Below are 24866 nucleotides of genomic sequence, written 5' to 3'. Positions count from 1 at the left end.
TTGCTAAGGACTATAAACAAGTTAAAAATCAAATGCCAGTGGACCCAGTTGTAACATCACACACTAAATTAAATGCATGATGTCGGGTAACAAAGAATGAATGGGAAAATAGTGAATTAAAGAGTCCGTGCTCTAAAACGTTTCCTAAATCCTCGCAAATATCTGGGATCTTAACTGTCCAGATAAACCAGCTAATAAGTACCTGAATTTTTAAGAGAGATTTCTGAATTTTTAAAAGCTGGCAACTAATTACAAAAATTTATATACGGTATAAAATTTGGCTTGGGCTTCCAACTTGAAACTTTTGCTTTAAATAGTACATGCAGGATTATGCTGGCAGGCCAAAAAACAAACAAACAAACTACTAAAATGCTGGATTCAATAAGGTTTAAAATCTGCCCCCCTTACCCCCTAACCACACAGGTGGCATCCTCTGAGGATGACATAACTGGGGTAGAAAGTACCACTCCAAGTTTCAAGTGGACAGTTTTGCAACTCATTTAGCCATGCTGTTTTCTAACTGAAAATCATATCATAATCTTCTAGAAGAGGTTACATTTTATTAACACAAAATGTTAAACACACTAAGAAAAATAAAAGCATTATGTAAATTTGGCATATATTATTATTCTTCTGTGAACTGCAATTGTTCCTTTAAAAAAAAATCTGTTTGAGATTTTGGTCTTAAACAACTAGAACAAAGAAAGTAAAATGTTTCTCACCATTAAAAGATACTCCACTGCTCTGTCAGGGTTGTTGAAACTGGCTCTCAGGGCTGCAATTACTTGCTCTCGTTCATAGCCCATTGACATGATCTCAGTTACCATGTTCTCGTAAGACTGACCTGTCACTAAAAAAGGTGTGTGTGGGTGGAAGGAGGGGAAAGAAAAAGAACATTTAATAAATAAACACTCTCCTCAAAATTTACTGAGTGCATATATGTACACTACAATGCTAGGAATACAAAGATAAATAACAGCGTCGACTACAACATACACATGGTTGGCAGAATAACCCAACCCCTCCTCATCCCCAGAAACTACGAATATGCTATCATAAGGGTCCTGAAAAGTACGAGGGAGGCAGATAAGAGGGTCAGAGAATTAGAGGTAAGGAAGAGAGGACAAAGGCAGGGTCAGAGATGCTATGCTGCCGCCTTTGATGACAGAGGAAGGGGCTATGAGCCAAACAGTGTGGGCAGCCTCTGGAAGCTGCAAAGGACATAGAACAAATTCTCCCCCTGAGTCTCCAGGCTCTGACTTTAGCCCAATGATCCAGTCCCTAGATTTTAGTCCAGTGAGCCCCATATCAGACTTCTAACCTACAGTACTATAGATAATAAATCTGTGCTGCTTTATACTAAGTTGTGGTCACTTACTATAGTAGCAACAGAAAATGAATACAGCGTATGTTTAATAAATATGATTAAAAAAATCAAGTACAAATGTAGCACACACACAGAACAGAATTAGCAAGTCAGGGAAGGTAACCTGAAGAGACAGATGAACTGATTTTTGAAAACAAGTAGCAGGGACATTTTAAGCAATGAACTATGCTGTAGTAAGTTCCGTTTTCTTTGACACCTTTTATTATCAAAGCAGGAGGGAAAAGGAGGTTGGAAACTATAAAGTTAGAATGTCCCATACCATAGAAAACTGGTACAACGCCCCAAGCACTATTATCCCTGTAAGTCACTTCCCATAGGTCTCTCCAACCCCGACTCACTCTTCATGGAAGCGTCAGACAACACTTATTTTAAAAAAGCCAACTCTCTCCCACTAAACTTAAACCTACCACACTTAAACCACCTTCTCTCCCACTTGTATTCTGGGTACCATTCCTTTGTTCACCTCCTCAAACAACCAGACCCTTTGGTTGTTCTCTCTTGTCCATCCCTGTCCACCTAATTATCCTGCTCAGCAGTTAACTATGCCCTAGAACGTCATCCTAAAGACAAAAACATGCCTCCTTGACTGCATCCCCATTCTCTTTCAGGAACTGGCCATCTGTCTGCTGTCTTCCCTTCACAGCCATAGCTGTCTGCACATGTTGTTGTCACTTCCTTACATTTGCTCCCTCCTCAACCAATACCACCAGAATGTGACTTTGGATCTTCCCTCAGATGTGTCTCATCATTTATTATCTGCTCTTCCCATTTCAATTAACAGCACCTCTACACATCCAAGTGCCTGAACCAGAAACCTTGGTGATTTCAATTCCCTTTCTCCTCCTTCCACATCTAACCTACCAGCATACCTGGGAGGTCCTATCTCTAGACTAGATCCCAAACCTATTTAGCTCCCTCTATCTCCCTGACTTCACTCAAGACTTCACAACAATCTCTGGTCTGGATTACACCCTGTTTCCTCTCCTGCCTCCAAGCCTACAATCCATTCTTCAACCAGTTGCATTAAGTGAGCTTTTAATAGAGAAAACTTAATTTTCATTTTGGGTTCCCAACTTCAACAACCCTCCACACACTACACTCCAACCACACCAATCTCTAGCTTACATCACAGGTCATAGCTGTTCCCACCCCACAAACTTCACATACACCAGTCTTCAACGGTCAGTTCCTTCACACGCTCCAGTTCTCATTTTTAAAACACTGCAGTCTCAGAGAGGGACTGCCTAACTAGTCTTAGTATAAGTAAGTGACTTTTCTTTTCTTTATGGATGCCATTAATTTTCTTAGTATCACTTATGACCTGCAATTTATTCAAAGTTTCAATCTATTTTCTTTCCCCTAACTGAACGCAGGTTCAACTGTGCAAGGGACTGCGTCATTTTTGGGTCACTATTTCCCTGACATAAGGTGACAACATCAGTTGAAAGATTTTTTTTTTTCCTGCAGAAGTTTTCTCTTCATATAGTATATTATACTAAAACTCTGTTCTATTCACTCCCCTTCCCCCTACTTTATTGAGAAATAATTGACATACATTACCTTGTAAGTTTAAGGCATAAGTTTGTACCTTTTGACCATCTTCCTCCAATTTCCTCTCCCCCACCCTTTGCCTCTGGAAATCACAAGTCTGACTTCTTTTTCTTTGAATTTTGTTGTGTTGTTTTGTTTTGAAGATTCTATGTATAAGTGAGATCCTACAGTATTTATCTCTGACTCATTTCACTTAGCATAATACCTTCAAGGTCCATCCACGTCGCAAATGGCAGGATTTCCTCATTTTCAATGGCTAATTCACTGATGGACATATAAGCTGCTTCCAAGTCTTGGCTATTGCAAATAATGCTATGAACATGGGGGTGCATGTACCTTTTCAAGTTAATGCTTTCATTTCCTTTAGATATATTCCCAGAAGTGGAACTGCTGGATCATATGGTAGTTCTATTTTTGAGGAACCTCAAAACAGTTTTCCATGAACCTCAAAACACTGTTTTCCACAGTGGCTGCACCAATTTCCACTCTCACCAATAGTGTACAAGGGTTCCCTTTCTCCACACCCTCACCAGCATGTTGCCTTGTCTTTCTGATGACGGCCATTCTACCAGGCATGAAGTGATATCCCATTGCGGTTTTAATTTGCATTTTCATAAAGACTAGTGATGTTGAGCTACTTTTCATTTATCTGTTAGTCTTCGGTGCATCTTCTTTGGAGAAGTGTCTGTTCAGGTCCTTTGCCCACTTTTTAACTGCGTTGTTTTTCTGCTATTGCGTTGTATGAGTTCTTTATATATTACAGATATTAACCTCTTATTATATATCTAGTTTGCAAATATTTTCCCCATTCCATAGGCTGTCTTTTTACTTTGTTGATGGCAGAATTTTTAATACAGATATCCAAGAGCTATGAAAGCACGGCTTAAAAACCAAGTGTCACCAAGCAAATCCAGCATCTGATACCTGCTTAATGGCTTTCCCATCCCATAAAGTACTTAAGATATTCTTCTTAATTACCTACTGATATAATTCTAGCACACAGCATTCAAATGTCAATATACTTTCAGTAATCTAGTTCCCAGCTACAGAAACGAGCATTAATAACAAATAAAATTAAGAGCTGTGGAGTATCAGAACTGCACTATTTAACATAGTGGTTCTCACTTAAGCCTCACAAGAACTCTGTGAGAAAAGTTAATTTTCCTCTCCTTTTAAAGATAATGAGGCTGAGGCTTAGATAGATTAGTGATGAGGAACTTTATGTACGTCATTAAGAATGAGTTTTAGACTTATCTTCTAGGTCAGGAGGCACTATGAAAGGAACAATGACCTCACTGGATTTGCCTTTTAGAAAGTCCACTGTGGCAGGGAATAGACTAGTTAGACGAAGATAATACAAGAGTTATCAGCAGGGTAAGGGAACGGACTAAGGCAATTAAGTGGCAGTGGAAACAAACACTCCAGAGACTAGAAAGGAGAATCAACAGGACTCCTGGGCTCACTGAGCCAAGAGGGGCTGAGAGTCAAATTACTGGTTGATGCCAATAATTTGGTAGACAGTGGATGACAATGAAAGCAAAGAAGGGAACAAAGGAGAAGAATCTGATAGGAGAATAAAAAAAATGAGTCAATTTGGAATCTAAGGAGTTTGTGGAGCTTATAGGTTTTCCAGTTGGCAGTTTAAAGAATGAGTCTGGGAAGTCACAGGGAGATGTATACTGCCGTTACAGTTCCGGAAATCCTTACAGTATAGCTGACCCTTGAGCAATATGGGTTTGAACTGTGTTAGTCCACTAATTAAGTAGATTTTTTTCCCAATAAATTGCTACTAGTACCACATGATCCACGGTTGGTTGATTCTGCAAATGCAGAACCATGGATATGGAGGGCAGACTGTAAAGTTGTATGTGGAGTTTTGACTGTGCAGGGTTGGCACCCCTAACCCCTGAGTTATTCGAGGGTCAACTGGATATGGGTGGTATTTGCCATTCCCAGAGTCTGAACTTTGAACTATGGTCTAGAGCAGAACCACACAAAACCCATACATGGAAGGGCCAGTTTAGACAGAAAGAATTAACTAGAAAGCTTGAGAAGGAATAGTCAGAGGTATGGATCAAGAAAAGAGTGTTGTCACAGAAGTCAAAGAAGGAACATTTAAAGAAGCAGGGTACCAACATAAAGGCTGGATAAATTAAAGATGAAAGAGTAAAGGGATCCCAGGAGCATAAAGCTGAGAATGGCTGCTCTAAGAGATACAAGATGTAAAGGGTAAGGCATCACCACCAGCCTGCAGCAGCAGCGACTCGAGCTGTGGTCTCCTGCTTGGCAGCACCAATGCATTCCAACTGAAGCAGCAAAGGCGACAGCCAGAGCGTTCAGCAGCAAGAGGGGCAAGGGCCAGCTGGCCCCAGCTCTGACGGTACTGAGCACTTTACTGATCTCTAGCTGATCTCCCTGAGCTCTTCCAGCATCTATCCCTGTACAATTTTCTAAGATCAAGCCTTTCCTTGTTTGAAATAGAGTGATTTCTGTTTTCCTGATTGGACACTAACTCATACTCATTTGGTGGCAGAGTAATCCCAGAAAACAGCTCCTCAAAGATGTGAATGTGGGTTTGGTAGATTCAGGTGATCTTAATGGATCAAACAACTATTTTGCCACTACATGCTATGGGCAACCAACATGCCATTTTCCACGGCAATGAGGGCATCATGGAGTTCAAGCCCAATCAGGTCAGAGGGCCAAGTCCTTATCTTATGAGACACTACTGCTGTTGGAACCCTGCTGCTGCAGTAACTGAACAAGGAATCCAGGAGCCCGTATTTCACCGAAGACGCTACTCCCAGTCGCTCCCAGTCTTCTGCCCCTCTACCATTCCCAGCAGTACAGAAGAGCACCAAAGGGCAGCAATAGGGATGCCTGCCAACAGACCAGTAATGCACGGTGACAGCAGGAACTGTACCAGGAAGTTACAGGGGGAAAACGGGCAAAAAACCCAAAACCAAACAAAAAAATCTGATTCTTGACAGATAAGGTGTGAACGGGAGTAGAAAAAAACATTTTTCAACAAGTGAAATTAAAAGTCAGGATAAGGGGGAGGGTATATAGCTCAGTGGTAGGGTACCTGCATAGCATGCATGAGGTTCTGGGTTCAATCCCCACCACCTCCATTAAAAATAAACAAATAAACCTAATTATCTCCCCCAAATAAATAAATAAATGTCAGGATAAAAAGGCATTTTCAATGCAAGCATAACATTAAGTTACAAGATACAGATGGGAACGTATAGGGCTATAAACTGAAATAAAGGCCGCAGGTGAGAAAGATGAAATGTGAGACAGATTTAGGAACATTTTATACTCATTTTTAAGATATTCTGTAATAAACCTGTACACAGATCAAACTTTGTTAATATCTCATTTGAAATCCACATCTGGAAAACAGAAAATTATCTGCTTTAAAGAAAAAAGTCTAATAGTAACTGAACTCTAATAGTACGATTTAAAGGATTCAATATACAAAATATTAATTTACAGTCTTTGGTAACATTAATTGAATTATCTAAATCATTTAGCAGCTTGATTATAAGCAACTATAAATGAACACACTTTCACGATCTAGAAACATGAAACTTAAACGTCCTCCCTGTCTCTCATAAGGTTATTTACAATGTGGATACTTACCAAGTGCACTTGTTGCATCTTCAAAAAGGTTTGACCGAGAAGAATCTCCTGATGTGCTGGTAAAAGGTTTTTAGAAAATCATGTATCAGAAAGTATGTAAAATTTAAAGTTTAGTAACTGTCCTATTTGTAAAGAGATCCTTTGACTTTAATCAAAAGTAAAAGTCTGGCTACAGTATTAAAAAAGGTGTCCAGATTAAATGGCAAAGCTTTATCCATAACATTAATCACTTGGGAAGAATTTTCAATCTTAATATTCATTCTGTCCTGCAAATCCATCATTTTAAACGTCGAAAGACATAAAATAACATCCTTACAGATAGCTTAACATTTAAGGAATGCAAGCAAGATAGTGGTCAACTCTTTCCCTGAAAGAATTTACAAGAAAACTTAAATAATCTAAAAATTAAGTCACAGTCCTATACATGATAAACAGCACACGTAGAAACTGCATTCGACTGGAAAGGCCTGGGAGGTCTTTATAGCGGAATTTCAGTTAGATCTCATAGGTAAGTTTTCAACAGAGAAGCTGCAAGAAGGCATTCAGGTCAAGGAACATGACAAACAAAAAATGCAGATGTGGGATAAACCCAAATTATAACCAAGTTTTAAATCAGTTTAAAAGGACTAAGTTTCTGTTGGGCAATTGCAGAAGATGAGTTTGGAAAAACAAGGAAGACACAAACAAGATAATGAAAGACCATAAAGAGAAGGCCAAAGAAAAATAAAGTTTACAGAAGTGTAAAGACTGCAGTTAGCAGTTTAGATTAAAACATACATGTAACACAAAAAACACATATGCCTCTGTCCCAATTTTACAAAAGAAACGCAGTAGATTTCAGTTCTCAGAAAACCCTACAACATGGCAAAAGCAATGGAAATAAAAAAAATACCAAAGTTTGAATGCATAAATTACTTTTCAAGTTACAGATTCTTCATCAATACAGTGAAGTCAACAATGGTACCCATGTATCCCCAAGTACTGTGGGCAGGTAAAGTGCTTACTAACAAAGTGCCTGGCACTGTAACACTCAACATGATTGTTATGATTAAAACAATCCTTTGGTATAATTTTTAAAGTATCTTCATTAACTAGATAGTAAAACTAATGTGTAGAAGGCAGAACTTCAAAAAGAACTATATACTATAGCTCTGTATTTTACATATAGGAAAACAAATTCTCCTGCCCAAGGCCCCTACCCAGAGACAACCACCACTATCAGTTTCTTGGGTCTTGCTCTTGTGTGTTTCAACAATTACTGCATGCCAGCAGAGCCACAACTGCCTCCATTTCTCCCACAGACTCACAGTATTCTATTTAATTGACCAAATCAAACCATTATTAAGAAATGTTGTTTGGTTTCCCAACCTTGAAATTTTCTGTCGTCAAATTTATTAATCCTTCCTTTTATGGCTTTCTGGGTCAAGATGATTTTCCCCATGCTCTCCTCTAGTTTATGGTTTCACTTTTACATTAAATCTTTATCCATCTAGAATTTATTTTCCTAAGTGTGAGATACGTGATCCATCTTTTTTACCTCCAGATGGCTAGACATTTATCCCAACAGCATTTTTCCCACAGTGGTCTGAAATTACATCTTTATCTTATATTAAGTCCTAGTATGTATTTTGGTCTGTTTCTAGACTATTTTACCAAGCAGTCTTTCTGGTAAGAGCCATTCTAAATTGCTGAAATCATTACTATGTATAATTCATTTTACTATCTGGTAGAATCAGTCCCCTTCATTACAGTTCTTTTATAGAACAATCTGCGCTATTTTTGCACATTGCTTAAAAATTTCTTTTGAAACGTTACAGATTAGACTGAGATACTGTTTAACCACCATTCTTCAATCTGGATTCTGTCTCACCAGTTCTCCCCTCCCCATCCACAGAAGAAACTACTTTATCAGTTAGTGTGCTGTCCCTCTGCTGTTTTTCTACACATTAATATGCTTGCCCACAGAAAATATGCAATGTTAGGTAGCTTTTGTTTGGTTTACAGTTATTGCCTATATGTCTCAGCAATCTGCTGCTTTTTTCACCTGATAACAAAGCCTCGAAACCAAATTCATTTAATATGCATATATACTGCATACTTTAACTGGCCAGTAGTATTGGATATCAGAATTTCTCAATCTTTAGGAAGCTTCAGAGCTTCACCAACCAGAAAGAGAAAGAAAAATATCATATGAGATCGCTCATATGTGGAAATCTAAACAAAACAAAACAAAAACCATAAATACAAAACAGAAACAGACTCACAGACAAAGGACACAAACTTGTGGTTGCCAAGGGGGAAGGGGGTGGGAAGGGATAGATTGGGAGTTCAAAAATTTGTAGATACTGACAGGCTATGTAGAATAGATAAACAAGATTATGTTGTATAGCACAGGGAAATATATACAAGATCTTGTGGTAGCTCACAGTGAGAAAAATATGACAATGAATATATGTATGTTCATGTATAACTGAAAAATTGTGCTCTACACTGGAATTTGACACAACATTGTAAAATGACTATAACTCAATAAAAAGATGTTTATTAAAAAAAAAAAAAAGAGCTTCACCAAGAGAGCTTGTTAAACTATAGACTTCTGGGACCCACCCCCAGATAATTCTGATTTAGAGGTCTGGGGTGGAGCCTAAGAACTAATTTCAAAAACTCCCAATGACACTGATGCTGCCTACTGACTACCATGCTATGAATAGCACACATCTCTAACACAAACAAACCACAAGTCAAGCCATTCCCTTACTACTGGATATCTGGGTTGGTTCCAATTTGTCCTTAATTACAAATACAGTCCTTGTGCACAAGTGCAATTTCTCTATGGCAGATATCAACAAGTGGAATTTTCATTGTTTTAACAGGTGGTTTCTAAAGAACAAAACTGACCTCAAGAAACAAATCCCTAGCAATGAAATGTCAGGCCAGCGCTGGCAGACAAACTTTCTGACACCCCTCAGATCCGTAACAGCACACCTCTTGATAATTATCTCACCGAGTCCCGGGCTTTGCAGGACACTAAATGTTTTACAGCACAAATGTCGGGACTAAGGTACTTAAACAGCTGGCTTTCTGAGCTCCTCTCATCTTTCCCTTTCTGTGCTCTCCCTTCTCTGAGGTGTATAATTTTGGGAAATAAGAGTAAATGGTTGGTGTACAAAGCCCAAGTAAGTAAGCAACTCTGGAGCCTACTTTTCTGACCATCAACTCCTTTATGCAACATCTTTAGGTCTGAAAAGGTGATCCTGACTCTTGAGAATAGGGAAATAAAACTGTATTTCCAGGAAGAAATAAAAAGAATAGAGACAATAAAGAAATATGAACTGATGATATTAGCACATTAAAATGTATTGATCAATCTGGAAATTCTCACACCATGAGCCTTTTAAAAGGAGCTTAAAGCAATTAAGAAAATGATACTGTACTGATTCAAAAACATATTTAATTAAATTTACAATGTTTGAATGATTTGGAAAACCAATCTCTTAAACATGTATGTTCCCTACCATATACAGAACAGATGTAATAGCCTTTTGATGCAATAGCATAACCTGACTCTGGGTAGTCTCCCACTAGGTAAGTGTCGAAAGCAATCTAGCTGTATATGGGAGAGGTTACGGGGTTTCAGAATGCCTAAAGCAAAGTGCAGCAGACTTGGGAAAATATTTTACTACCTGAATCTGTACTCTCCTTTTAGGGAATCAATTCCTTTAAAACAGACCCTATTACCAAAGGGAAAGAAGGTTGAGGATAAATTCTGAGTTTGGGATTAACATACACACACACTACTACATACAAAACAGATAAACAACAAGGACCTATTGTACAGCACAGGGAACTGTATCAAATATCTTGTAATAATCTATAATGGAAAAGATTCTGAAAAACAGTAGAGATCTATATGTAAAACAAACCAAAAAAAACAGGCCCAAGTGAGCAATGAACCAGGTGACTCAAACCCCACCCAACGTGGTTGCCTGGGTTGGACACAGAAACCGTTCACACTCAAAGGCAGAACATTAAAATGAAGGATCACGACTAAATTTTTTATGATCACTGTTGTATTTATCACAGACATCCTTCCATGTTTCCAACTGCTACATAGTTTTCCATTGTGTCTGGTTCTGATTCAAGGACTCTACTGCCACTGAGGCCCTGAGTTGCACCAAAGTCACAAAATACAAGGAGAGATCCAGGGCCAGTGTACACTGGACATAATACAACTCGTGCTCTCAGATAAAGGAGAGATTGCTTCGTACGATTTCCAGCCAAGAGAATTGAGACATTGGCTATTGTATTAATCATTGGGGAAAAAAATTCTTTGCCACAAACTACTCAATAATCCTAGCTGCCAACTTCCCACAAGAATTTATTTCTTGCTCCCAAAATATCCCAGGACTTTTTCTTTTGTTCTAAAAGATCTAAACGGGCAAAAACTCAAATTTCTTCACAAGCTCACCTCTATGAGATAGGTCCTACTGTCATCCACATTTGACAGATGAGAAAAAAAATCCAAAGATGTTAATTACTTTTCTAAGTTTAAGCCCTAACAAATGTCAGATCCAGACATAGTATTATGTAGCAAGTGGGAAAATTCACTGACATGGAAGTATGTTTATGATATATGTGACAATAATCAGAAAGAATACAGATCACATATAAATAATGACTGGGGGAGATGTCAAGTCATTTATGATACGTCAAGTTATAATATAATGTCAGGTTATTTTATAATTCGTTTTGGTCATTTGTATTTCCTAACTTTTCTACACAAAATGAATAATGACTTTGACCCTTTTTTCCCTCCCCCAACCTTGGGGGATAAAAAACAATTTAGAATATATAAATCCAGTTATGGAAATTTAAACAGACATAAGCATACTATTTCAGTCAGGGTTCAAAGTATAGAAAAAAATTTAACACAGCAGATTGAAAGTTAGTTTGATCAAAGCAATAAGCAAAATAAATACACACATGAAGTTCTTGTTATGAATATATTCTGAGATACAATTTCCTAGAATCCAGTTCTTACCTATCAGTTGATGTTGGACTAGTAGCCACTGGTGTTTCTGCTGGCTTTTCTGCAGGTTTCTCTTGTTTCGTTGCACTAGCAGGTGCAGGTTCAGAGGATGTCGTCGTTGATGCTGGAGTGATGGATGCAGGTGTGGGAGGAGGAGCCAAAGCAGGGGCAGGGGTTGGCGCCTGAGCCCCAGCTGGTGCTGTGGAGGAGCTAACTGTGGTAGTGGTGGCAGAATTCGACTGCTGAGTTGTAGCTGGTGCTGGTGTTGTTACTGCTTTGGGCTAAACACATCACAAAACAAAATAACGCATTTTCATAAAATGTTTTATTACTTGATCCCTGGATGCTACAAACAAAAATAACACTAATACAATCTTGTAACTTGAGAATAATTTTGTAAGGTGACAAAAATAGATGATGAATATTAGCAATGAGTCACTGTGTTACTCCTTCAAAGCTGATGAGAGCGCATATATAAAACCTTAACCATTAACCTTAATTAGCCTGAGCCAATGGTTTCAATGAAAAAGAATCAAAAGAAGCCAATATTGTAAAATATACAGGATATGTATCCAAAAAAAGAATCACATAATTTTCCCCAAACTTTACAATTCCTTGGTTATAACTTCAAACCAAGTTTCTTGGTTATAATTTTGAAGTATTTATTGTCACTTGAAAGCATTACCAAAATAACTTTCTTGAAATGGAAGTATAAATGGAAGTACGGTTAATGAACATGCCAAATATTCTGCTGTGTTTCAGAAGAGGGAGGAAAATCCCAATACTGACTATAAACCAAGAGTTATAAGTACAAAGAGGTTAACATAACTTTTGAGATGTGTATGTAGTTAAACAAAGGCCAAATAAAGTTATAACCACATGCTCAGCACTTTCTGAACTAAAGCAGAGCCATAAACATTACCAAGCAAAAAGCAATTACATATATGTAAAAATCATACTGTATGAGTTTTATTCTCCTAAAGCCTATCAATGCTCACTACCTGTTTAACTTATACTTTTCCTAAGGAGAAAATGTAAATGTTTTGATGGAAGATGGGGTTAAAATTCAACATAATTTGCCCCAAGTATAAATTAACAAACAGTAAATGTAATGAGTGGATTTGTGTCTTGCTCAATTTGAGCTAGTACAGAGTGTATTGGAACAAAGTGCCTAGTGCAAGGTAGGGGGATGGAACTTTAAAAATACACGTAGCACTCACTCCCTCCTTGGCTTATGTAAGAGTCTAACATTTGGCTCTGTAATTTTAACTGTCAATATAATACTCTGCAAATTACTAATGTTCTATAATTCCAACTAGATAAAAATGTAATTTAAATGCACGATGCCCATTTTAATATTTCTCTTAAGATTATCCGTGATCAATATAATATTGTAATATACCATGTCCTCAAGGTCTCTGTTGCCACAAAGAGCTATTTAAGCCTCATTTTAAATAGTACCAAACCCATCTGCTTTTCAAAGTTCCTCTGCTTACTTCTGATACTAATTTTTCCTAGCTCTTCTTTGTAATAAGGTAATTTCTCATTGCTTCTATCATGTTTAATTGTAGCGGTCTTCCCCTTCTAATGGCTGGCTCTCAAATGCATGCACCTATTCTGAGACCTATCCTGCTTACCTTTTAGTTATGTTCTTAATAGTCAAGGTTACTATAATACTAAAGGAAATAAGACCGTAACAAATACATACCCAGATGTATAGCTACCAAATTTTCGACTATGTTCTAGACAAAGAAATATTATTCAGCCCTAAAAAGGACAGAAATTCTGGCACATGCTACAATGTGGAAGAACCTTGAAGACATTATGCTAAGGGAAAATAGCAAGTCATAAAAGGACAAATACTTTAAGATTCCACTTACATGAGGAACACAAGAGTAGTCAAAATCATACACAGAATGTAGAATGTCAGGGGCTGGGGGATGGGAGAAATGGGTAGTTACTATTTTAATTGGTATAGTTTCCGTTTGGGAAAATGAAAAAAGTTCTGGTGAGAAACGGTGGTGATTACATTAACAATGTGAATGTACTTAATGCCACTGAACTGTACACTAAAAACTGTTAAACTGGTATATTTTGTGTTATGTATCTTATCACTATTTTGAAAAAACTAGAGACAAAGTTTCCTCACATGATTCTGTTCTTCTATATTTAAAGTTTAACATTTATCAAATATGTGCTTAAATATAGTAAAATCAGTACGGTTCTTAATGGATTAAAAGTTTTTAAATCCAACATATGCAAACTGGTTAGCTGATTTTTTCCCTCACTACAAAATATGAAGTAATTAAAGCTTATTTGTTCAACTCTATTTTCTATTGCTTATCTCAATTATTTTGAGACTTCAAAAAAAAATCCACATTTATTCTACTTTCAGTCTTTGATAAACTGGTTCCAATTACGTAGTTAAAGTTATTTTCAGTGCTAAAAGTAACACTGTTTTTCTCAGATTATTAGGATTTTAGAATTCTGGATTATAATTCAGTCCTAAAAATTAATGTTATGAGTACTACCACTCCTTTATTTGTCGTCACTCTCCACTGGATGTTTATGTATCTTTAAACAAGTATACAAATAAAATGAAATCCTGAAAGAATCTATTACTTGCTTTAGAGAAAAACTTTGACTTTTATAAAATGTACCAAATATATTTCAGTCCAATAATCACAAAACAATTCCTGTTTAAAACTTTCTCACAATAATTACTCCATCATTCCCCCTTAGCTGCCTTTTCCTTTTTCAGTCTAAAAATCTACCCCATTAACTAAGAAATATCACCAAAATTATTAGTCTATATGCCTCTTCTGCCTTGAGGCATTTGTCAAGTAGAGTACATCAAGTCCCTTTAAGGTGCTCTTCAAAACCTAGTAACTTTTTAACATGACATTTCACATATTCATTGCTTTGATGTATTTAAAATTATGCTCAAACTACAAATATATTAAATTATTAGCTTTATGGTTGACCCAAACTGTTAAAACCTTTAATAACAAGTAAGTGCATCCAATATGGATGTGTATCAACTATTTTCACTTAAAAGTGTAAAAGACTTGAGATTTTTTTTAAAACTCGCATGCACAAAGACAGACAGAATGAGGCTGAAACTTACTTTTGTCACCATAACCACCACAAAGTTTTTCTCATCGATTTTATATTCTTTTAGAGCAGTATCATCATTGAGGATTTTGCCTAGTACATTAAGGAAAAAAACATATTATTGCAGGCAGAGCGACCTTTGCTTTACCCATAACTGAGGTTAAAACAATCACCAACATCAATCCTATCAATTAAAACTTTTCCCAAAGAAAAACATTAACCAATTAGCCAAAATAAAGATAAGCATAAATGGATACATGATTAGTGAAGAAGCCTAAGCATTTGACTAAGATATAAAACACATACACTGTATGTAGATAACCCAATCCCAAGCAATTCTTAAAAATTATTACTTATAGTAAAAAGACTTGCTGGGTAAGGAAACATTAAGGTCCTGAGAAAGGGGAGATCATGAAGACAAATAAAATCCAATACTGAGATGGCTCAAGGATCCCCAGGGGATAACCTATAATCCTTCTTGATGGAAGGAGAAAAGAACAAACTTCCTACTCCCACAAATATTGGATATCTGCAAAACAGAAATACTCCACTGCTATAAAAGGTACTCATGACGGCTTCATACACAGAAACGACAAGATGATACAGAACTGAGTAAGGCACAAGAAGTGTGTAAGAGTCTGGTCTTGCAGAAGGTCAAATGTGAGGCCAGGATTCCTTCAGGTTTCCTTTTCCTTTAATTTAGCTTTTCATTAAAAAAAAATTATTGAATCAAAAGCTGCAAGCATTAAGACAGAAAGGTCTCTGCCTTGGATAGGAATGAGAAAACAGGCCAAGACTAGGAACCAGAAATTCTACTTTTATGTCTGCCACCAACTCCCTGTACCTCTTCAGGCTTCTGATTCCTGATCACAGGGCTAGTGTTTCCTCTAAACCACCTTAGTTAAGAAAATACTACAAAATCTCTACCTAGGAAGAGACAAGAATCCAAGGGCAATTCAAGGTCCACCTTACTGACATCTACAATGACAGTGTTCAGCATTTCTTTTGAAGGACAAAAAAAAAAAAAAAAAATAGAATTTCCTGCACAAAATTAGCGTATCAAGTCTATTTTTAACATACATTTCCCTGGTTACTACTGAGGCTAGTTAAATTTGCAACTTCTTATTTATATCCTTTGCTGCTTTTTAATTGGATCAGCCTCTCCTTATTGATTCGTAAGAACTCTTTATATGATCTGAATATTAATCTTTTCTTGTTACTTATTTATTGTGTCTTTTGACCAATAAGGCTTTCTATATTCTTCAGTCAATTTTGGTATTTTATTTAAAAACCAGATAAACTGAAATTTTAATTTTACAGGAATGATTCCAAGTACATTAATAAACGTGATCAGTACAAATGGTTTCATTTCAATAGATTAAAAAAGATGCTCAGATCGATTAAAAATACAAAAGCCAGAGAAGGAACAGTCTCTTCAACAAATAGTGCTGGGAAAACTGGAGGAACAAACACAGACAATGAAAGTGGACCTCTATTTTGCACCACTCACAAAAATTAACTTGAAATAGATCAAAGACAAATATAAGGTCTGATACCATAAATCTCCTGGAAGCAAACATAGGGAAGAGTTCATCAATATTGGTCTTGGCAATAATTTGGGGGGCATGATGCAAAAAGCACACACAAAAAAATCAACAAATGGGATTACATCAAACTCAAAAGCAAAAGAAACAATTAAAATGAAAAAAAACCTACAGAATGGGAAATGTTTGCAAACCATCTATCAGATATGAGGTTAATATCTCCAAAATATATAATGAACTCAGTCAACTCAGTAATAAAAAAACCAAACAACCTGAAAAGATACTCATCATCACTGATCATCAGGGAAATACAAACCAAAACAACGAGATATTACCTCACACCTATTAGAATGGCCATCATCAAGAAGACAAAGAGGGGCTGGTGAGGTTGTGGTGAAAAAAGATTCCTTATGCACTGTTGGTGGGGACGTAAAGTGGTCCAACCACTATGGAGAACAATATAGAGGATCCTCAAAAAATTAAAAATGGATCTACCATACAATTCAGCAATTCCACTTTGGGGTATATACCCAAAGGAAATGAAAACAGGATTTTGGCAAGACATATGCACTTTCATGTCTACAGCAGCAATATTCACAATAGCCAAGATATGAAAACAACCCGTGTGCCCATCAATGGATGAATGAATAAAAAGAAGTAACCCATATATACAGTATTTTTCAGCCACAAGAAAGAAGATATCATTCCATCTTCAACAACAAAGATGGACATTGAGAACATTATGCTGAGTGAGGTAAGTCAAATATTGTGTATCACTTATATGTGGAATCCTTAAAGAAGTTAAACTTGTGAAAAACAGAATATTTTAACTTGGTGGTTACCAAGGATTTGGGGCACAGGGGAGGCAAGACTGATGGTGTTTAAGGGTACAAACTTGTAATGGGTAGTAAATAAGCCACAGAGATCCAATGCACAATATAATGAATAATACTGCACCACAATACTGTCCAATAATAATGCAATGTGATAAATACTGCTACATTGTCAATCATGTCACAATCTATAAATGTTAAAAGAGTAACACCTTACACTTACAGAATGTCTCATATCAAAGTGATTCAATAAAAAATTTTCACTTAGAAAAAACCAGAGACAGTTATATAACACTTAAAAAAGATAAAATTAGCAAAACTCTCTAACATCATTAGATAGAGAAATACATAAAGCAAATGTGAATAAAGAGAGGACTAAATTTTAACAACATACTCAAATGACTGCTTATTCACTGCTTTTATCTGTACAATGTTTCTGACAGAATTTGTACATGCTACAATTCATTAAGATGGCAATTCCTAGAACTAAAATATCACAGTGAGCAAGAAAATGATATATTAATTTCAGTATGTAATTCATACCTGCATAAATTAATTTTTGACCTGCCACAGGAAAGGCATCTTTCCCTTTTTCAGATTCTATCTTCTCTTTCAGTGCTTTCACCTAGAGGAAAATAAAATTTTTTTGAAAAAGTCTAAACAACAAATGACAATTCAGAATCTGAATAAATGATGTAAGGTAAAACTTTAATACATATTACTAATGCTTTCAAAAACTTAAAAGATGTCCTTTAAATATTATATCAAAAAGACTCATTATTAATAACCCATTATTATTAGGTATGATAGGTATAAACTTTGTTTAACCACCATCTGTTATATATACATACTTTAAAACAAAACCCTCACCAGTCAACTTTATAAATCTATTCAAAGTAAAGGTTTCAACAGCAAAAAGTTTTGATTCTCATTATAAAGTTTATGGGCTCATTTCCCAGAGTAAGAAAGCTAAGAAAAGGTCTAAGAAATAAAATGGTCTCGTCTACAATAATAACAAAGGTTAAATGAGAATGTTAAGAGGCAAATTACTCACTTTAAAAGTGGTTAGTGTTTCATTATAATTACCTGAGGGGGCTTTACAAAGATTAATTTTAAAGCATAATTTCTGAGGGTAGGGTCTGACGGACATAAGTATTTTTTAAAAGCTTTACAGTAGGTTCCAAAATTCAGCCAAGGTTAAGAACCACTGTATTCCTTAAATGATCTTGAACAAGTAGCCTAGTTTTTCTCAGCATCAGTCTCATCTATAAACTAAGAGGGCCTGGAACAGACAATCTTTATGGTCTTTCTGACTCCTAAGGTTACATGACAACAGGCTTATTATTAAGTATTTGGAAAATGAGTCTAATCAATTTCTGAAGTAGGGTGGCACAGGAGTAAAAAATGCAAGGAAACATAATGGAACTAAATTTCATTACTTTTAAGGCCCAAGAATCATGGAGGGAAATTTCATTGCCTTCAATTTCCCAGAATACTTCTGAAAATTGTCTAAGTTGATATTTCTGAGCTTTAAGTGGAAAACTTTACAGAACAGGGATACAAAGGGAGGTTCCTCCCCAAATCACACTGCTACTATTAAGTAGTAGCTGAAACCCAAAACCAGCTCTCTGACTCCAAGCTTTAGAGCAGAGTATTTTGCAGATTCCACATAAATCACCCTTGCAGTATACTGACCTTCCTACAGTTAGTCAGTACCATCACTGCTATTCTGATGTTCCCCAAAGTAGAAATCCATCACAAGAATCTCAACCCACTATATAAAGGTGGAAAATAAAAGATACTACCTAAATTTTAAAGCAACCTTTAAAGACCATCCAGTTAAGCCCCTGTGTTGCTACACGATGCTAAGACCTAGAGCATGATTCTTAAGGTGTGATCCAGGGAGTCCCGAAGGTTCTCAGGACCCTGATAGGTGGTCTGCAAGAGCTAAAGACATCGTCTTTTTTCCCACCCCCATTTTCTCACAAGTATACAGCTGTGTCTTCCAGAGGCTACAAGGCATGTGGTACCACGAAAGACTGAATGCAGAAGCAGCTGAGACTCCAGTTATTCTATTAAGTCAAGCATGAAAGAGATTTGAAAAACAAGTGTCAGTCTTCTCGATGCTTTTTGTTATTGTTGTTTACACACAAAAAATTAATTGTAACACTTAATGGATTTATTATTTTTAAATAAACAAGTAATTTCCCAGTTTAAATTTCTAATACAGTAAATAACAACAAATACAAGTATATACACATAAGTTATTTTGGAGCCCTCAATAATTTTTAAGTGTGAAAGGGTCTTAAAAACAAAAGTTTGAGAACTGCTATCTTACATGCTAAATGGACTGCTCAGAGTCAAATGAGTGGTGGCAGAGCCAGGTGAGAGCATTCTGTGGTGAATGATAAGCTTCTGTGTACATCTTTTTGTTTAGAGAGGGAGAAGAGATGCAAATATTTGTATGTGATTGCTGGGTGAAAATCACAAATGAATTACAGACCACATGCGTCACTATGAGTGAATCCAGTTCTCAGAACATAACACAGTGATTTAGCACATAGCAGGTGCTCAATTATCTCTTGCTAAATGAGTAAGTTAATCTAGTATAGAAATATGTGAAAAGAAAAGGAAATTAAGAAAAAATACATGAAGAAAAAGGTAAAAGAAATAAAATTTTAAAAATAAGCAAGAATCTCACTTCTTAACAGGTCAGGATGAGTAGGCAATTTAGATAGACCTAATTATATATGTGCTTTTCTATCCTACAGGGACTATATTTTTATTTCCAAGACCCACAGCACAGATATTTTTAAAGTTTAGACTATTTCACTATTTTCAAAAACCTAAATAAGTAAATAAAACGCACTAACTTTGTATATCAAAAAGGAGGGACTCAAAAAACAAAAATCCTTGTAAGTTAAGGAAAGTAGGACAAATAACAAAAAAACACCTCCAATCATTTATTACTAAACAACATTGGCTTCAAAGAAATCAACTGTGGTTAAATATTACGAACAAAACAATGAGAACTCTACACACATCAACATCTACACGACGTGGCTAAAAAAGTACTCGTAAACTAACACTAAACGTGTTTATCATTAAACACAGATCAAAATTGACAAACTAAGTAAGCGACTCAAATAAACAAGCCAAATACCAAAAGGAAAAATGCAAATAAAGTAAACTGAGAGAAATGGTAGGAAACGGTTCTTGTACCAAAAGAAAACTGGACAAATGACAGGGGCAGGCAACTCAATAACACAACCAATAAAAAGAAAAGCTCAACCTCGTTAGTAACCAAAAGCACAAATTTTAATGTCAGACATTAATCCAGTAGACCATCATACTGGAAAAGACTGGAAAAATTCCTGGTGTTAAGTGTGAAGAGATACAGAATCAAGAATGAGAGTATTAAATGACAAAACGTTTTGTGGGCAATATGCCAAAATGCCTCAACACTTTTTTTTTTTTTTTGGCAGAGGGGCATTCAACCCAGCAAAACCACTTCGGGTAATGAATCAAAGAAAATATGTGAATCAGACTTTGGAACCAGGTTCACTGACCTGTCCAAAACTCTGGCATTGTTCCTTAACCTCAGCCCAATGATCTTTACTTCCAAACCACTTAAGTCATCTACTCACCGTCATTCAGGACACAGGGTGAATCTCATCAACCCCAACTGCTCTGTGAAATTATAAGTACAGATCTCACTCCCACCAGCTCTCTCAGTAACTGCTCGCCACACCTGGTCTTGCATCTCACTACCATTCTGGTCCCTGGGGCCTGACTCTGACTTTGATCCTTACTGTCAGCTCTGTGCAGCTTAGACAATGCCACTACTTCTATCACTTTCTTCACATCCCAGACTTCTTTGTCTTTCTGCTGCTCCTACCAGGCAAAATTCCGTATCTAGACCAACACAACTGAATTTATTTGTCAGTACTCAACATAAAATTTACTTTAACTGCTCTGTGGTGTCACACTCTTCTACCTCATTAGCTAACACGTCTCATCTTTAATATCTAACCAACTACCTACCCACATTTATATCCAGCCTTCTACATGCTGTTGGAGAAAAGGAAAGATACCCTCAATCTTTTCGTTCTCCTGGCTAGCCCTCTCCTCCATTATCCAAGAGGTTATTTCAAACCTGCACTCTCCTCTAAATCTGATCTCAACACTACCCTTCTCCCTACAGATGACCATTTTCTACTTCATGCAAGACACAGAAGACATCACCAGAACGCACCTCTAATCTGCCACCAAAATGACACACGCTTTTTTGCATCCAGACCCACCTAATCTCAATCCTCTTCCAACCCATTATTAAATGACAGGTATCTCTCTCCTCAAACCGGATTCCTGCTCTCCCTCTAGTGTTCTCCAGTACCTTGCTAGATTCATTATGTTCCCTAACCCGGCCCTGGCTTTATTTTCAACCTCTCCCTCAAAGTCAGTTCATTTCCATTCACACTTAAAGAGACCCAATTCTCTATCATCTTAAAAACAAAACAAAACCCCTTCATAATCCATCTCCTGCTAGCTATGTTTTCCTCGCCTTAGTTTCAAGCAAATTTTCAAAAAATTAACTACACATTGTCTTTACTTACTTATAACCCCACACTTAATGCAATGGTCCTGATAAACCGAAGCATGGATTTTTGTTCTCCATTTGCTGCTTATTTTCTGTGGTAGTGCTACTCCCACAATCCCATTAAGACTGTTCTTACCAGTCTTAATGGAATTGAGAATTCAGCACCGGCAGACACTTCTCAGCCCTTCCCTATCTTACCTGACCTCTCTGTCACACCTGAGTACTGACCCGTCCTCCTTTTCACACTTTCTTTGACTTCCATAACACTAAACTTGTCCCGTTTTCCTCCTATCTCTTTGTTCACTCCTTTGTGAAATCCTCTTTAGCCAGCCCCTTAAGCGTCACTAAGGCCTATGCCCAACACTGCCTTTTCCTCTAAATAAACTTCCAGGATAATCCATCTCACTTACCCCCGGTTTTAAGAACTATTCAGATGTCATCTGTACTTCTAAGCCCAGCTCTCTCCTGACCTTCTGTTTTGCATATTCAAGTCTACTTGACACCTTCACTGGACGTCCCATAGGCATTTCAACCATAATGTATTCGCTGAAGGATGGTTTCTAGACTAGTTTGTCTAAATCTTCCCTGGCCCAATCAAATTGAGCACACTTTAAAACAACTTATAAAGAAATGTCTTCCTTCTGGATGTTGCAAAGAAGGGAAAGGTGGCAATTCTGCACATAGTCTCTCTTGGAAAGGTTATGTCCAGCAACCGACGTAGTTATGACTCCTCTCCAACTGTGCTGAGTCCCGTGCCACTGCTTCCAATGAGTCATCTCAACAGGATGGACCTAAAACTGAGCACTACAGTCCCAGTAAATAACGAGGCTTCTCCAAGCTAATAAACAAGAAGCAGGAACTAAACTATCGTTTGCTGCTAATTTCCTCCTAGATAAAGAGAGTTTATCAATGACTAACTAGACACAAAGCATGGCTAACACTCAAAAAAAAATTTTTTTTCTAGCCGCATACTTCTATAAAATTATACACTTTAAAAGAAAAACATAGTTGACATTCAATATTAAACATAGTTGACAGGGCTTTTATTTTTTCCCCCCAAAAGGAGACAATCACAATAGTCTACTAAATAAAAGTTCTAACACAAAAACAGATGAACTATCCTTTTCATCCCATTCCCTTGGGAGGTATTTGTCTCTTCCTTCTCTTATACTCCGCACATTAAATCATTCATCTAGTGGCTCTAACTTACTGTCTAACTACTTCCCTGTGTGAACACCATACTGCACCCCAGGGCACTACCATTGTTCAAGCCAACCACCATTAATCATTGTTTCCACTCAAGGAATTTAAGTTGTATGTTTCAGATATAAAAATAACATCTTTTAAATTATATCTCCATAGTGGTATGATGTTTTGCACATAAGTCTTTTTACACATCACTTTTGCATAAGATTTCTGGGACTTCCGCTAGCTGATCAGGTTAGCAACTGAATATTCATATAATGACCCAGCTTCCTCAATGCTACAGCATATTTTCCTTATTACTGTTATAGCTCGTGGCTGCTATGTACTTACCACGTGCTAGGCAGTGTACAAAGAGCTTCACAATACTTAACTCATTTATTCCATGCTAGATCTCTACTGGAATCCCTGCTAGTTGCTCAGATGGAAGTTGGTATATGAGAATAACAAACACCGTTGGTATTAGTGAGCACTGATGCAGGTATTTTTGAGGCAGTCTGCCAGCCTCTGATCAAGTAACTCCATATCTAGGAATCAATGCTAAAGAGATGCTTGCAAATACATCAAAGATGCGTGAACAAAGTATGTGCACTGCACAACTGTTTGTAATGCTGAAAACCCTAAAACATCCATCAATGGTGAAGTGGAAAAATACGTTACTGTTCATGCACTCATTTGAATACTTACGTAATACAAGAAGAATGGTGACTATGTATGAAAGGTATTCACTGAAAGCATGCACATATAATGACTGAATGAAATATTTACAATTATCTTTAAGAGACAAAAGCTAGTTGCTAAGCAATTGATTTTTTAAAAACATAGTGTTGTGATTATACACTACATGTACATATTTAAAAAAACGGCTAGCAGCATATACAGTCCAGAGTGGTTACTTAGACCAGGGGTCTAAAAGCCTTTCACTTTTTTACTTTATGCACTTTATTTACTATAACAAGCCTGGATTATTTTAGTAATTTAAGGGAAAACAAATAGTTAAAAGATGAACTCATTGTACCCTCCCCACTGCTTACTAATATTACAAAAGAATATACTGAATTTAAGAGATTTAATTATAAAAGAAAATTCTGGACAGTAGCTCTAATATTACACAGCCTTTTGGCAATTAACCATTAGCAAAAGGAAAGAGAAACCCAAATCCAAATATGTTTACAAAATGATTTCATACATTTACGCTAAGGGAAAAGCCTTTTCCTTTTTGGTTCCTTGGGTGGTATCCTTCCATCTGAGAAACTGGTGCAGGAACCAAGGATTATGTCCTAAATCTCTCTCCCAAAGTAGGTTTCTGCTAATTCTAAAAACAGAGTTGATTATGAAGATGTCAGCTGAGTTCAGAGTAACAGGAAAAATCTCCCCACTGGACCCAAGGAATGAAAAAAAATGTAACACAAGAGATTATTTTTTACTGAAACAATAACTGAGGCTACAGGATTAATAACGTGTGGCTAGACAGTAAACAAAGGCAACCAATTCTCAATTAGGGTTAGGACACAAAAGGCTACTAAATATAATTTGAAATCCAGAATCCATTTTTTTCATAGAAACTTGTTATTTAGCCTCCTAAGCCTACCTATTTATGCCAATTTTATCTATCCTATTATAAAACATACTCCAAACAGTATGGTTTCAACAAGATCAAAACCGATGGAAATTACCAAGTTACTTGTAAATTTTAAAGCTTCTATGTAGGCAGAGAGTGGATCTAATGTACTATCAAAAAGCCACCTACCTAAGTCAACCAGAAGTGTGTGGAGGAGAGGGCAGAGGGAGTGACAAGTAATAATTTTTATCTACCTGTTGAAGCATCTAGGACCTGTTCTTACATACTAGTCATTCATTTGTAGCTGGTCTACTTCCTCTGCTGGAATAAGTATATGTAATGTTTAAAGGGTTTATAAACTTCCTTTCTTTGTAAAATTAGTTCTGAGACACTACACAA

General features: G+C 36.7%; 1 protein-coding gene across 1 annotated transcript in view; it reads right to left on the bottom strand.

Moving 5' to 3' along the window:
- Positions 1–24866, bottom strand: part of RAD23B (RAD23 homolog B, nucleotide excision repair protein) — a 43633-nt gene that overhangs the window by 11406 nt on the left and 7361 nt on the right. Inside the window, exons 2-6 of the mRNA XM_031450150.2 lie at positions 17647–17728; positions 14740–14819; positions 11625–11893; positions 6584–6639; positions 723–850 (exon numbers count right to left, since the gene is read on the bottom strand). Of these exons, the coding sequence (XP_031306010.1) occupies positions 723–850; positions 6584–6639; positions 11625–11893; positions 14740–14819; positions 17647–17728 (615 nt within the window). The remainder of the gene's footprint in view (positions 1–722; positions 851–6583; positions 6640–11624; positions 11894–14739; positions 14820–17646; positions 17729–24866) is intronic.

Source organism: Camelus dromedarius, chromosome 10 (genome assembly GCF_036321535.1).
Source record: "Camelus dromedarius isolate mCamDro1 chromosome 10, mCamDro1.pat, whole genome shotgun sequence".
Classification (NCBI taxonomy): Eukaryota; Metazoa; Chordata; class Mammalia; order Artiodactyla; family Camelidae; genus Camelus; species Camelus dromedarius.
The sequence above is the reverse complement of the archived record's forward strand: the minus strand, read 5'-3'. Positions and strand labels throughout refer to the sequence as shown.